General features: G+C 43.0%; 1 protein-coding gene across 3 annotated transcripts in view; it reads right to left on the bottom strand.

Moving 5' to 3' along the window:
• LOC117582261 (hemicentin-1) overlaps window positions 1–15,232 on the bottom strand; it is a 106,969-nt gene extending 91,737 nt beyond the window's left edge. For all 3 annotated transcript variants that reach the window (XM_034269882.1, XM_034269879.1, XM_034269881.1), the window contains exon 1: window positions 15,141–15,232. In XM_034269882.1, the coding sequence (XP_034125773.1) occupies window positions 15,141–15,168 (28 nt within the window). In that variant the 5' untranslated portion in view covers window positions 15,169–15,232. The remainder of the gene's footprint in view (window positions 1–15,140) is intronic.
• Window positions 15,233–15,710: the final 478 nt, after the last annotated feature.

The following is a 15,710-nucleotide window of genomic DNA, read 5'->3' as shown; positions in this document are numbered from 1 at the left end:
CTGATATTTTCATTTGAAATTTCAGCTGCTCAGTCAGTCGTTGGAGGCTCTTTCCACTCGAATGATTTCCACAATCAATTTGTGTTACACAGCAACTATGTGTATCAACAGCATACATATATATTCATGTATATCTCCCACTCTGTCACTCTGCCACTCTCCCACTTCCTCTTTCACACGCCTCCACGACGGCCACCACTCACACAAATTATTTAATTATTTATGCAAATAAATAACTTTATTTTGCACTTAATTTCATTTTTTTAACACACACACAAACACTGATTCATGCAACGTGCCAAATTGAAGGCAAAAAGATTTTTACGCCAACAAAAGGTGTCAAATGGACTTAATTCATATTATTTTCTCTTCCTATTGCGTGCGTTTTTTATTTTCCTCTTTTTTGTGATACGTTTTTTCTACCTCTTTGTGACATTTATTATTTATTAGTTGCATTTTAATATTTTATGCACACTTTCTGTTAGTTTTTCCATAATTCATAAATTGGCCAATTGTGCGTGAAGAGGCTTAAAAAAAGGCTTCCCCTTCTACCCATTGTCATTCCGCCATTTAATGGGCATTTATTGGTCGTGTCAATTGCGTTAGCAAACGTTTGGGTGGGTTGGGGAGACCATAAAGACTGTAGATGTGACAATCGATTGTCAGAGCATAACCATGGAGCACAGTAGACCCTTCTCTCCCTCTTGTTATTGGGGCCAATGCCCCACAGTGCGTTGAGAGGCATAATGAAGTTGATGCGGCATTGTTCTGTTGCTCCCCCATTGTGTGGCTGCTGCCGCTGCTGCTTCTCTCCATCGTGGCTTGTCAATAAAGTGTCAATAATTTATAAAACAAACAAAAGTTGTCCCGGCATAATGCCGTAAACAAGTGTTGAAAAGCGGCTGGGCGCGGGGGTGCAGCGGAGTAGAGCAGTGCGGAACAAGCACTGAAAGTACTTGTGGATCCATCTCAAAAGGGAACAACAACAAAAAAGAAAAAGAAAAACAAGCACTGAGCGTCGAAGTGATTGATACGCTTACAGAAGGATTGATTAATATGTGAGAAAGGAAATGAGAGATACAATTTGTGTATAAATTAATGTAGCTGCCCAAAAGTAGGCAACAGAAAGTGTACACCAACGAAAACTCAACAACAGCCAACAAATACTGCCAGGGAATTGTTTTTTTTCAGTGATTATTGCTTTCAAAGGCTATTGTATAATTTTTCGATTTATTTACCACCTGCCAAACATCTACTCATAACCATGATACCCTTCGATGAGACCTATGCTAAATGGATACTTTTCTAATGCAAATATTTGCCTGCTGTTAGCGGACTCTCTCCTCTCCCTCTCTCGCTCTCCCTTGCTGGCAGTTCGATGTTTATTTAAAATTTATTAAAAAACAGCTCAAACAAACAGCAGCAGCGGCACATACTTTATATTGATATTTATATAGTAGATACCCATAGAAGCTACAGACACTCAGATGAGATGTGGTGGCAGGGAATTGCAATTTATGTTGACATACTTAAAGCTCATCAATGATATTTTGTTCTCTCTGTTTGTCAGTCTGTTTGTTTGTCTGTCTCTCTCTCCCTCCCTCTCTCTCTCTCTCTCTCTCGCTCTCTGTTGTTTCAGTTTCAGTTATTTGCCACCGAAGTATGTGTCGTGTAAACATTGGCAATTTAAATAATTAATCCATAAATATTGTATGCATACACTCCTCGATATATTTTAAAACGTGTGGCATTGATTATGACAAAGATGGCTCGGTTCTGGGTTGTTCTGTTGTTGACTTAAAAGTGTTTTGCGCAAAGTGATTGCCGATTGAAATAAATGCTGATGATGATATTTGAATAATTCAATTGTAATTACAATATTTGAGCAAATTACAGGATGTGGACACGAGATAAACATTTTCAGTTATTTCTATAAAGGGAATGTGGAAGAGAATGCGAATGAGGATGAGGTGTTGGTAAATTATTGAACAAAGTATTGTGAGCTGCTGTCTATGGAAATGCCTGTGGGGTTAGCTGGAGATTAATTTAAATTTGTCTGCATGGATTGTGGTCTTAAAGTGTGTTGAGGTTTGTGCTTGGAAGGATTTATAGTTGCGAGACTCTTGGGAGCGAAGAAAAATGTAAACTGAAATATTTCTAAATGATTTCCAAACTTCAATTATAAATAATTTTATTTCAATAATATCTCATGACTCGAGTCAGCCAATATCTTCCAAAATTATGCTTAAGCCCTTACCAAAGTTCAATTATTGCCACAACTTTGATTTGGCAATTAAAATCCCTGTTCCCAGTGCTGATTAACGGCTTATGAAATAGTTTTCCCCTAAGCAGCACAAAGTTGTGCGCTCCCCCAGCACCGCAGGCAAACTTAATCTCAAATATTCAATAACAAACCGCAAAAATCGCGCAGTAATACCCTTCATCCTAGTGCACAGACTCAGAGCCAGCAGCGCCAAAGCCCTGCCCCCACAGGAGCCATCCAGTGCCACAAAGTGATGAGCAAAGTGTTGTAAAGTGCAGCGAGGCGCATGACTCATGCGACTGATTAAAAACGCGCCTTGCCTGCCGCTTGCCTCGGCTCTGCCGCCTTCTAAAACTGTCAAAGGCCCTTTGGCAAGGGATTTTATGATGAGAAAAACTTTTGAAGCGAAAGTGCGAACGATGTTGTCAGCGCTGCTGCAGGAAGAAAAATATAGAAGGGAAGGAAAGGAAGGGGAAGGGGAAGTGCAGGAAGGGTTTGAGAAATTAAAAGAGGAAGTGTGGCTGAGAGGGACAGACCCCAAGGTGAAAGTGCACTGCGGCAGAGACAGCCAACCCCTTTGCCAAAAGCAAGCAGTGCATTTTGTCCTTTGTAATTAAAGTTTTGCGCGCGGGGGGGATTATGTAATGTAGAAGAAGCAGCAGCCAGGCAGCAGCAGCCCAAGGTGCAATGGCAGCTTCTGCAGACAATGGGAAGACCCAAAGACATTCACAAACAACAGCAGCAGCAGCCTGGCTGAAAGTGCCACTCGACTGCAGGGAACAATAGGCAGAGCGGGAGGGAACAGTGTTGAGCAATGAGCACTGAAAGGTACAGCCGCCGCCGCCGTCGTCACCGCCAAGTGTCTCATTTTAGTTATGACGGCAGAAGGAGCCTTCGCCTCGTCTGGTCTGGTCTCTGGCCCCGCAGGCAGTTCTTGGAGCACGCTTCAGCGATTCGAAACAAAAGTGCAGCAGCAGCAGCAGCACCACCACCGACGCCCCTGAAGAAGTTGCCACAGATTTAGCTGCAACTTACAACACAACAAAAAACGACGAGACAATTGCAATGGAGGTGCCATGGGGCAAACAGGGAGACAAACTCTCTCGCTCTCTCCCTTCTGCTAAATTGAAAAGCGAGCAACAAGATAGGTAAAGAAAATGCTACGAGTAAACGGCAGCAATTTGCACAGAAAAGAAATTATGCACAGAGGGAAGAGACAGCTGCTCTGCTGCAGCGAGTCCTTGGAGATGCCACAGAGAGAGAGAGAGAGAGAGAGAGAGAGAGAGAGATGGCCACTCAGCGATACCCTGGAAAGGTAGGGAATGGCAAAGAAAGGAAACAAAACCAAATTAAGAAGGTCAAGGCTTGCCATTAGCTGATGGCTTTGGGTAGATATGAGCCGAATAAATTGCTGGACTTGCAGGGTTTTTCGTGGAATTTTAAGCATTGAAATGCTGTACTTTTATTCTATACTTTAAGCACACAAAGAACTCTAGAGACAAAGCAGATATACCCCAGCCAAGGTCTCCCCAGAGCTAAGGAGAAAAAAAAACAATCAGCAACCAAAATGCGACAAAAGACCAACCAGAAAAAGCGCAGTGGCAACACCTGGCAACAAATGAACAAAAAAAAACAGGGGAATTCCCTTAACCCTCAGGCAAACACCTTAGAAAGGCGAGAGAAGTGCGAATTCGTAATAAAAAATGCACTGCGCCACGTGGCCGCAGCCCCGAAGGCAACTCCCAGGCAAAAGCTAAGGTTAAGGCGCTTGGTTTGCTCCCTTTCCTGGTAGCCACACTTCAGTGGAGTTTCTTTTGGCGCGGGGGAAGCTAAATCTAATTTGGGTCTCGGTGGCTGCCAGTGCTGCCTTTTGTGGCATTAGCTTGCGGGGCACGTGTTTAAGAAATTATCTACCAGACAAAAAGGGCTACTGGAAAGAAAAATTCAATTGCTGGAAGTTTTCTTTGGCAACTCCCTGCGCTCTGCCGGCTATCATTTCCTTCCTTTTTGGCAGCGCAGGAGCCGTGCATTTATGAAAAATTCATAGAGGATAATGAGCGACAAGCGCGTGTCAACGTTGGGCAGTAGGAGGAGAAGCAGCAGCAGGAGGACCAAAACGTTTTGCCAAACCAACGAGCAGGCAAACGGCGTGAAGCAAGGACATGCTAAAAGGGATACGATGGTTGCTGGACATGACAGTAGCAGAGGCAGCTCCTGTTGCAGATGCTGCTGCTGCCAGTCCTCCTCTGTCCCGCTGCTCCTGCTGTTAGGGCTAATTAAAATCCCGACAAGTTATGCACTGATGGGTTGCCATGACAGATAAGCAGCTGCCACGGCGGGGCATAATGGAGTCAAAGGTGTTAGCTAAGTACAACGAGTGGCACGGACACAGGCAGAGGCCGAACGTGCAGAAAGGGTTGCAGTTGGGCTGCCAAGCTGCGATTTTGGGGTACGGGAGGGTTTTGGCTGCACCTGACAAGTGGAGCACACAAAGCAAAGCAAAGCCAAGCAAAGACAAGCGACCCGCATTCCAGTCATTTTGATACCCAGGGCTACTCGGAGCTCGTACAATGGGCATATTGTGTAGCATTTGTTTCCTTCATTTGCGTGTAAAATAAGAAGAGGATATGAGAACCTCGCTGTAGTCTGAGAGAGTCACAATTTTAATTTATATTTTAGGGAAATACTTAAGAAAACTTAAAACATAACAAAAATATCATATCATAATTTATCTCTCATCTTATTTATTATGTAATAAAGTTCAATTATGCGCAATAAACTCTGCTCTTTGAGAGGATAAATGGCTAATATTTGATGCCGTTCTGTGCTCCATTTTTTGTATCAAACATCAAATCAATCTAATTGCAATCAAAGTCAATTTTAAATAATAATTGAATCAATCAAATATTAATCAATATTTAGTTTAAAGCATCAAATCCGAATCTTCATAATAAATCCCCTGCTTAGAGGGGGATCCCCTTCTACAGTCATGACATACCCTGTAATCTCTCTCTCTCTCTCTCCTTCTCCGAGTACTTGTTTTGACTGAAAGTTTCGCCTTAGGCTTTTGGGGGGTGTGGGTGTGGCACAAGACAGCCAGCAGGAGGGGAGTGAGTGGGTGCATCTAGCCGCATTCGGTGTTTAGTTATTGGGTTAATAAAACAACAGGGGAAACACAAATAAACACATACGGGGGAGGGTAAAACAAAAGCAAAAAGTAGTCAGGGAGCTGGTGGATGGGGGCTGAGGTCTCACCTAGTTTTAACCATTTTTTAGCACATAGTTTTTCAGTTTCTTCTTCTCTGCCCACCTGGCGTATGCGCAATATTTGTATGTGGATTAACAAGCTGCTGGTTGCCAGTTGCCAGTTGCCGGTTGCCCAGTGGCTGAATGCGTAACTAAGACATGGCCAAGTGTACAGAGAGTTGACAGTTGTCAGGGGAGGGAAGCAACCCACAGAGAAATTTGCTACACGAACTGCTGCTGCCAGAAAGAATGAGAACGGACAAAAGGTAACCAAGGTGCCAGTGCCACTGGGTGCGGGTTCTGCTTTGCTCTTCTTTTTGTACTTTGGCAATAGTTTTTCGCCACATAATTTATGTGTGTTGAGTGTTTTGTTTTGGCTGATATATACGTATATGTGTGTGTGTGCTCTCCCCTCACTCGTATCTGTGCCATGAGAATAAATGATATTTCTGCGAGTATTAGTGCTGAAAAGGGGGAAGAGTGGGTGTAGAGGTCATAAAGCCAACCCAATCTATTTGAAATGTCTACTTGGTTAGCTTCGAAAAAGAAAGAGCGAGTCAAAGGTGGAAGTTTTATATTTTAAATGGGGTTTGGTGATTTGGATATTTTTAGCCGTTAGATGAGCTGGGAAAGGTATTTTTAAGCGAAAGATTAAAGAACAAATGGCAGGCAGTTAGAAGATGTTAAAGAACGAGTTTTAAGGATGGTTTCAGAGCAAATTTTAGAACTTTTTCATGCCAAAATAATTTAAATACATTTTTAACGAGCGAATTATGAAGCTTCCCTGAGCTCAGCTCCAATCTTTGCTCATCCCCGCCCGATCTTTGGGCTCTGCATTGCAAATCCCCTGCATAATTGCATTCTCTGCTGCTGCACATACATTTGCAGTCTCCCTTCGGGTGGGGCATGCACTTTAATCAACAGCCCAAGGGACATTCCCACTCCCCGCTTCAGGCATTTCCAAGATTCTCATGTATCTAATTGATTTGCCTGTGGAGGGGCCAGGGCAGCGTAACGTAGCGGAACGCCTTGGGTGCGGAATGTCATGCCACAAGCAGCAGCCATAATAATTCGAGTGCTTTGTAGAGCTATACGAAGGAGCGGCTCTTGCCCTTGCCTTTCCCTTCCTTCGTTCATCCGCGGCGCGCAATCAAGGCGGCATCTTAAATGATTCAACACCTTGAGCGGATAAGATCCTCCGACGTCGAGGACAGACATATCAATCAGTGTGCCAAAAGGCAGGCTGGCGAGAGAACTGAGAGTGCGGAGGGGTGGTTCGAACTCATTGTCGGATCTTTTGCACAGTGTTGGGCGCTGTCTTCTACTCAATGTCCCGCTGGCAGAGGGTCGGGTTCTCTCGCTGGCACTGTGTCTCTCCTGCAAGCTGTCTCTTTCTCGCTTGTCTCTTTCTCGCTGTTTCCCTCTGGAACTGTACCTCTTTCTGTACCGCTGTCTTTCTGGCTGTCTCTTGCTCACTGTCTCTCCCTGGCACTGTCTCACTGTCTCTCTCCCTGCCCGTGTCTCTCATTCTCGCTTGTCTCTCGCGTTGCGTGAGAAAAATTGCGTTGCATTATTTACATGTGCGCGCGGCGCCTGAAAGCATGCTTTAATTTATTTTAATTCATTCTCTCTACACCTCCCGCGCTCCCGCGCTCTGTACTCCACTCCATTCTTCGACTCCCTTTCCTGCAATCTTCCAACATTGTCAACGCTGATGTACCCAGCCCCGCCGCTCCTGTCGTCGCCACCAACGTCTCTGAGTGATATGTAAATATGCAGTTACGCGCTTACTTTGTCGTGCAATTACAGCAAACCAAACCAACCATGCCCCTACCCCATGGCCCACTCTACTCCACTTCCTCTATCTCCATCCATGTTGCTCCTCCTTCTACCTCTCTTCGTGTATCGCCCCTATCGCTGTCTTTCTCGCTGTATCCCCGTCATCAGAGCAAACATGAGGGAATTCCCTTTTGCTAATGCCAAACACATCCGTTCTTATTATACCATGTACCTGGTAGTTTTGTGGGGTATCGAGACGGGTATGTTGGCATTTTGAGGGGATATGGCATAAAAATAAACTTTGCGAAGGTACGAAAAACTCCTCGTTGTCCCTCCATCAAGCTGGTTAGAAGAGTTGAAAGTCTTCGCTTCAGTGACTAAAATTTGAAGATATTTCATGAAAATGTGCAACATATTGGCTTGGATTGAAAATTACAATTTAAATTTAAATAATTTTAGCCAGAAATTCCAATGAAACTTTCAAGAACCAGATAATAATCAAATATCTACTTAGCTGAACAGAATCATGTGGATCGAATAAGCAAACCAATCAAAAATTATAATTTAAATACAACTTTATCTGCTCTAGTGATGCAGAAGTTTGCTTCGAATTTATAATAAATATGTTTCTTCGCTGTAAGGGTACTCCACACGTCCGTAGTTCCCCAGTCTGCCTTCACACTCCTCTCCCCTCTTTCTTGTTTCGTATTAATGCCATGGTACAGTGGCACCAAAGCATCTTAAGCTTCTGCCTTTTCTCTTTCTCTCTCGTTTTTGTATGCTGTTACCTGGTAGCTGGTAGGTAGCTGGCTTATTAGCAAAGCAATTGCCATACCAGAGCATTGAGAATTGAGAATCGAGCACTGAGAATGGAGCATTGAGGATTGGAGCATTGAGGATTGGAGCATTGAGCATTGAGCATGTGTAATTCCCCAGATGTCTGTTCGCTGTTCGCTGTCGTCTACTGATTGACTTCCGTTTGGCATTGCCACTCTTTCCCGCACTCTCGCCACTGCTCAGCCTTAATCGATTCTACACCCAAAGGACATTTTCTTGTGATTGTGTCTGCGGTTTGTTCTTTGCCTTCTTTTGCAAAGAAGGTTTCTTGTTGTTTAAGTGTCTGTGTAAAATTCTGCACCATTCCCAGTGCCATTCCCATTTTCCACACTTATAGAGCAGCGGCTCCTTTTGCGGCTGTTTTCAGCTTCAATTAGATATGCGTATGCTGTTTGTTTTTAGGACCTTTGCCTCGTTTTTATTGCCAGTTTTGCCATCGCCCCGCGACGTGCTCTGTATGCAACTGATGTCATTTCGCGTCTGTCAGGTGGAAAATCTTATAAATTTTGGAATAACTTTCATAACTTATGGCGAGAAGCGGTGCGGGGAGAGAGGCGCCATGGAATTACCTCTATGCAACTAATGCCATTGTCTTGTCACACATCCCTTTCCTGACTGCCTGCTGCTGCTGCCAGTTTTCCCACAGTTTTCCCATGTTATCCGAGCGCTTGATATTTGAGTTTTGCCAGAGAGCGGCGCTTAAAACGTTGCTACAAGAAAAACTTCTACCGCCCCATTTTTTATTTTAAGGGCAGTAAAGGAGCGGGGGAGGATGAGAAGCTTTGTGGCGTGGCATGAGGCAGATATATAGCGACTGTCTCTCTGCCGTTACTGTCTCTCCGCTGGCTCTGCTTAATGTGGTTTAGTGCTTGGTTGACATGTTTGTATGTCCTGGACTTATGGGGCGTACATTCAGAACTTATGTCTGCCAACGACTTGCATGCGTTGCCCTTAAATCTGGCTTATGCTGGGTCTCGCCAGTTTTTCGGGATTTTAGTTAGCTGTGTAAACAGATAATTCTTGGAGATAGAGATAGGAGGAGGAGCCTTAAGAGATTGCAAGCAGAGCATTAGCTGACTGCTGATTGAGTCTTCAATTTTTTTGCACTTCAAGGAAAAGACCAGAGATTTTGGTCGGAAAAAAAACACTGAAGTGTCGGAACACAAATAATGTGATAAAAGGTTCTTCCAAAAATTGCAATTATTTTATTTTTCAAGCATTTTATTTGGATTAATTTCTTGCGCTCATCTTTCGCTCTATTTTTTTCAGCTCCAAAAAGTCTCGAAAACTCCAAGCAGCAAGCAGCTACTGGTAAGCTTTGGTCATCATAATTATTAGCAATAAATTCGAAATATTTTCCTGAATACTTGGGTCAGATTTTTGCAACTTTTCTCCTTAAAAAAAGTACAAAATAAATTGCCTCAAAGTCAACATAAATACGGTCCAACTAAAAACTGTACCACAGCTTACTTTTAGCCAGGATTCTGTATGATTTTCTAAGCGTTTGTAGCTTTAAAAACTGTTAAAAATTGTGCAGAACTAGTCTTCAAATTAATCTCTAATAATTACTTTACATTGAGCAACAATTGCCTGCAAAAGTTGGGCCTAAAACAGAAATGTGGTATCTATTCATGCGAATTCTTTCTTTAATTTATCCTCTGGCAAAAGTATTTTTAATATGCCTTACACTTTCCCCATTACAACTACGACTGTCGTACATTTTCCAACCTAATTCCAGTCGCTCTCTAAGCCTCCAAAGTGCACTACTTACTGTTCTTAAAAACTTGCCGAAATCCTGCCTCCGTTCCTGCCTTCGTCCCTGTCTTTTTCCCGCTGTCAAAAGCAGCAGCCAGCACCCAGTCGTTGACACTCACCTTGCCAGTTGGAAAGGAAAATTTGTTTAAGCTTTGCTTGAATCGAGTGTGTATTTTCTTGTTTTTTATTTTGAGCTGCTTTTGGGTTTTCTTGTGGTGTTTTCTTTTGGGTTTTCTTTTTTTTTTTTTGGTTGTGTGTATTTTGGATGGTGCTCAGCTGCAGGCGGTTTTGTTTGTTTGTTTGTTTGCTGTGTGTTTGAGCAAATTTGCTCGGCAAACTCACTTTCATGTTTAATTAAAAGATAACACACACACACACACGGGTGCACACACACACACCCACAGAGACACGGCTACACGTGTGCCAAAACGGGGCAGGAGTTGGCTGGGCCACTGATATGACAAGTCTTTAAGCAGCATTTGCGTCGTTTATCAGTGGGTAAAAGTTCTCCTCCCTCTGCCCAAGCCACTTTTGCACTTTGCTTTTGCCCAAATTTATGCAATTTTCGAGCATAGAACTTTTGCACCTGTATGTGTGTGTGTGTGTGTGTGTGTGTGAATGCATTTGGCTGGAAAATATAGGGACGGCGAAAACTTATCAGCAGAGAGGGGTAGGGAGTGGGTGCTCCCTCCCGCTTAGCGTCTCATTTATAATTGAAAGCTTTAAACTCAAATTTATGGCCAACTTTTCGGCTATTTAGCATATCAAATCGTTAAGGCACACACACACACACACAGAGCTCTATATGTGTGTGTGTGTAAAAGAAACAAAAAATTTCAATTGCGTTTCGCATTTTTATGGATATTTTTATAGTACTACTGCCGGCCATCAATTAATGTCGTTGGCCATAAAAACAAAGTTCTATAAAGTGATTGACTGTCCAGCAAGTTGAGTGACCCCCAGGGGGTTGCGGGGTGCTGACTGTTCCGGGTGGGCCTCAATTGCCAAGAGTTGGCATGTTGAAATATTTAAAGCCGCTTAAACAAATTGTGGTCTGGTCAATGCGGTGACTTCTCAGACAGTAAAACACACAAACGAGTGGGCACGAGATAGGGAGGCACAGTGACAGAGGGAGAGAGGTAGAGAGGTAGAGAGGTAGAGCAAGTACCCAGAGCGAAAAATCAATAAAATGGAGGGGTCTTGGGGCTCAGCTTCGTAATCTCCACACATAAAACTCGGCTTCCCGTTAAGCCGCATTAAATTACAAATTCCATTAAAATGATTATTAAAGCAAGTATTTGCTAATTAATTTACTTTCTGGCAACGCACAATGGCGAGCACAGGACGCAATTAATAAATCCTACATTATAATCAAGACTGGCAGAGGCAAGACTGGTCAGGCTTTGGGCACAAAACACACCCTGTTAAAGGCACACTTTTGGGAGACATTTGCCTGCTCTTTGGGTGGTCATTAGGTGGGGCCACTCCAGCTTAGATTATGTTAATTACACTTGGAGTTTGGACATTTTGGGTGGCGATTGTTGAGGGCTCTTAAAGGAAGATTTTGGCGGAGAGAGAGTGACATTAAAAGAGCTTTAATTGATGCTTAGATAATGCTTTTAAGTATACAACAAATTCTCAAAAAATAAATACATATATCTACGAAATAATCTACGAATAAATTAAGATTTTTTGGGTGTCCCAAAATATATACATTTACTGTATGGAGTTCACAGACAAATCGAATAAGATTAATTAAGAGCACATACACATTCCAGAAAGCAGATTCATAGAGTAATTTTCTGACTCATGGCCCAGTGTCAATTATAATATTTTTGCAACATTTTTCCATTGACAGAAATACAGCAAATGCACCAAAAGTTAGACAATCTCCCAGGCACACTCTTTCTTTAGGTCATGGCTTCATTTCGCTACCATATCACCTCCATTAATGCCTAAGAGAAACAGAAGCAGCAACGGCAATCCCTGCAGCATACAGCATTCCACATTCCGCATTCAGGCAACTATGGATTCAATTAGCCACAGCCAATAGATGTATCTGTAACTAGTGACAACACCCAAGCATACACACATAAAGCACCCACAAACGAGACACACACAGAGAGCCAGACAAATCATCATCCTACACAGCCAATCCAATTCCATAGCAATTCCATTAGCTTGTGCTGCTCGATGCTGGGTGCTTGCTGGCTTTATTGTGTTGGCATCGTAGCAATCTACCCTTTGTTACCCACTGAAATGAACACACACAATGAATTACGAACGCCACATGACCCCGCACAGCATAGTAAGAGGCAAGGGCAGTGGCAGTGTGGCAAGTACTCGTAGTTCTTATGAATAATGAAGCAAATAATCTGTCAGCGTCGCAGCCAGCCGCCTTAACCAGCCACAGCCGAAAAATAAGGAGCAGAGCCGAACGCCAGAAGGACCAAACGAATGTCACAGTGAGAAATCTAAAGCGACACAGCGACCAAGACCAAATGACTCAATTTGGGAGGGAAATTCGAGCACTTTCATTCCGGATTGAGCCCGCCTACGACATTTGGCGCTGTCTGCCACATGCTTCAACGCAGAGGAGCGATAGGGAGAGGCCAGTCAAAGGGAGCGAGTGTCCAGAAGAAAGCGAGGGAGTTCAGCGAGTGGCAGTAGGAGAGACCGGGGTCAGTGCTAATAACACGAAATCCGATTTGAATGGTACGGTGCGGGGTTGGCCCCCTGTGCGTGCGATAAAAGCAGCAACAATATCACGCAGTCTGCGGTTTTGCTCGCTTTACACTAACAAGAAGAGTCTAATAGGCTTCTACGACAAGTTTGCCACTCATTAGAGTGTGGGAATGGCGACAAAAGTGTATCCAAAACTTCGGCGCTGCTTCCTCGATCAATTTTCGCTGCCACGCTGCGTATGCGTAACGTGCGTTTTAATGAAATATTGAATTTTATTGCCTGCGTGCCAGCAACGACTTCGTGCTGGACAGAACCGTCAGCCGCCATGAGCTCCCCCGTAACCAGAACTGAACTGGCAGCCTGTCAACAACTTTCAGCGCTCTCTCTCGTGTTTCGTGGTCCAAAAAGCTGACCCTGACCCAGGCCGCTGCTTAACAACTTGTCACTGCCTCGAGGGGCAGGGTCTGGGAGATGATGTCTGACTCGCTGCCAGCTCCACTCCTGCTACTGCCCCCCTACCGCTCCTTTTCTCGCTCCTAATTTCATTCATTTTTATTTGTTATGCAAAAAACTTGAAGTATATTATTATTTCCCCATATAGGCATGCGCTTTATTCCTTCCTACCCCCAGGTCCTGGCCGCCTTTCACTTTTTAGCCTGTGTATAATTTTTTTATGTACTTTTTTTCGGTTGCGCTTGCCTCTAATAAAAGCAATTTATGAAGCCCAAAGCGCGGAAATGAATTGTTAACCGAACAAAAAAGAAGTACAGAAAATGAAACTTTTGGTCAGGGTAAAGCGGCCAGGCGCTGCCCTGGTTAGTCCTTGTTGGAGATGAGAGCGGGGAGAATGACTCCATGGGTGGTTGTCAGGTTGTCCATAGGATGTGTCCATGATGTTCGCTGATGAGTGGGTGGTACAAACGCCTTTGTCCTTTGTTTATGGTCACGGGAATCCCCTCCGCCAGCTCCTGCCCCCTGCCCCTTGAATGTACCACACGTAAACGCCTTTTGTGGCATTGTGAAATTTCCCAGAGCGCACATAAAAATGAAAAACGCCAAAAGGGGGAGATAAAGTGAGTGAACGAGATGGCGGAGAGTGTGCGAGGGAGGAGGAATCCGGTCGAAAGAGAGAGAGAGAGGGAGGGAGAGAGAGAGAGAGAGTCCAAGAGAGATGGAGTAAAAATCATTGAGCTATGGAAAGGATGCAATCGGTTGATGCTTCGTCGGCAGCAGGTGCATGCTTATACGTAGCAGGTGATTCCAATTAAGGAAGCTAATACGATAAGTACTCGACATTTAGGAGCAAAATGAGGGGCAAAAAACTGCTGCAGGAGCAGAGAAACAAGAGGAAAAGACAGGGAAAAAGAAGCGTATCCAATGAGTAGAAGGAGCAGGAAAAACTAGACGCAAAATAAGGAATAAAGAGAGTGTGGAATGAAATGAGGAGTCAAATTGTGTAAACAAGAGACTTCAAAAGGAGGTGAAATTATACACGCCTCAAAATGAGTTAAAGAAGGAAACAAAAATAAAAAAAAAACTAAACACTCCACCAAGTTTAGGGGAACTGTGGAGAAAAAACTTTCCCCATTTCTACATAAATCAACCTTGAGTTCAAGGCTTGACAGAACTATTGCTATATTATTAATATAGATTGTACATGGACTCGATATTTATAGACAAAAACTATGGTAACATATTCCGAGGAATATTAATGGAATAATTGAATGCTGGAACAGATGGATTTTTGTAGGTATTCTGATTCCAGGAAAAAATGTGGCCTAGGTTTGAAAGGAAGGGAGGAAAAAAAGGGAAGCAGAATTTGGTTTGGTCTATAAATATAAAGTTAATCTGCGCTAATCCATTCTTAAGGAAAACATTTTACATTGCTGCAAATAAAACCACCAAATGATGTACCTGAAAGCTGTGATTGGGATGTAAACTAAAGAAAATTCTGTAGGCAGTTCCAGCGATATTTAATTAGTTTAATGAAGCCCTAATGAAGTAGCTTTAAATAAGTTAAGTGAAACGATTCAAGTAGTTAAATGAACACCGCATGAGAGTCGGAATAAATTCAAAAGTACAAAGTATAGTTTAATACTTTTTATTTAACAACAAATGCACATTTTCTTCGCTTACTTATGTGTTACATACTTACACATTTTGATTGCATTTCCATTGAACTGGAAAGATGTTTTTCCATTCAATTTGAAAAATGGAAGCCCACATACACAACTTTCGAGCTGCCTGCATTGAAAAGGTATCCGTTTGTGAGGATTAGAACGGAGCATACATTTCTGGCTGCTGTCCCCTTTTTTTCTTTGAATTCGGCGCTGTATTTTCCCCCATAAAGACCCATCGATACAGGCAAAAATAAAGCGAGCTGCGATCGAAAAAACCAGCAAAAGGCGTTACCAGTGTAAAAACCCAAAGGCTCGTTTGCCACAGCAGCCGCTGCTGCTGCCTGATGATGATGATGATGCCTTTGCCACACAGTCTATGCCCCCTGCTGGTGCAGCATTGTTCATTTTTGTTGGATATTTTCCCTCTCTCTGTTTAATTGTGAGATAAAACTTACCGATAATGAGCAGCTTTATGGTGGACATGTTTGCCCGTGCTTGCTGTGCTTTTTTCCCTCGATTTTCCTTGCGCGTTTTATGCTCGCTGTTGTTGATTTTTATTTTGGTTTAATTCTGTTTTTTTATTTATTTTTTTGTTGTTGTCTGTTTTAATGCGTAGCCGCAGCTGTGGCTGAACGATTGATATTTACAAAAATATTAATCCATTCGAGAGTGCGAAAGAGACGGGCACGATAAGAGCGAGAGCGAGAGCCGCGTAACAGTTTGACAATCACTGGTCGTCATGAGCGCGTTAAATTGCATTTTAATGTTGGTATGGCAATGCCACTTTGATGGCTATAATGCTACACATGCCACATATGCCACACATGCCACATTCTTTGCCAGTTGTAAGGGGTGCGCTTTATTTTTCTTGCTGTTTTATTTAATTCTTTTTACGATTTCTTGTATTTTGTAATTGTTTTTGTTTGCCTCTTTTATGTTAAATGTTTGCTAAACAGTTCGCTTGATTTTATTTCAAAGTTGTCGGAAATAATTTTTTAAATATATTTTTTTAAATATATTTATAA

The sequence above is a fragment of the Drosophila guanche genome, unplaced genomic scaffold, assembly GCF_900245975.1.
Source record: "Drosophila guanche unplaced genomic scaffold, DGUA_6, whole genome shotgun sequence".
Taxonomy (NCBI): Eukaryota; Metazoa; Arthropoda; class Insecta; order Diptera; family Drosophilidae; genus Drosophila; species Drosophila guanche.
The sequence above is the reverse complement of the archived record's forward strand: the minus strand, read 5'-3'. Positions and strand labels throughout refer to the sequence as shown.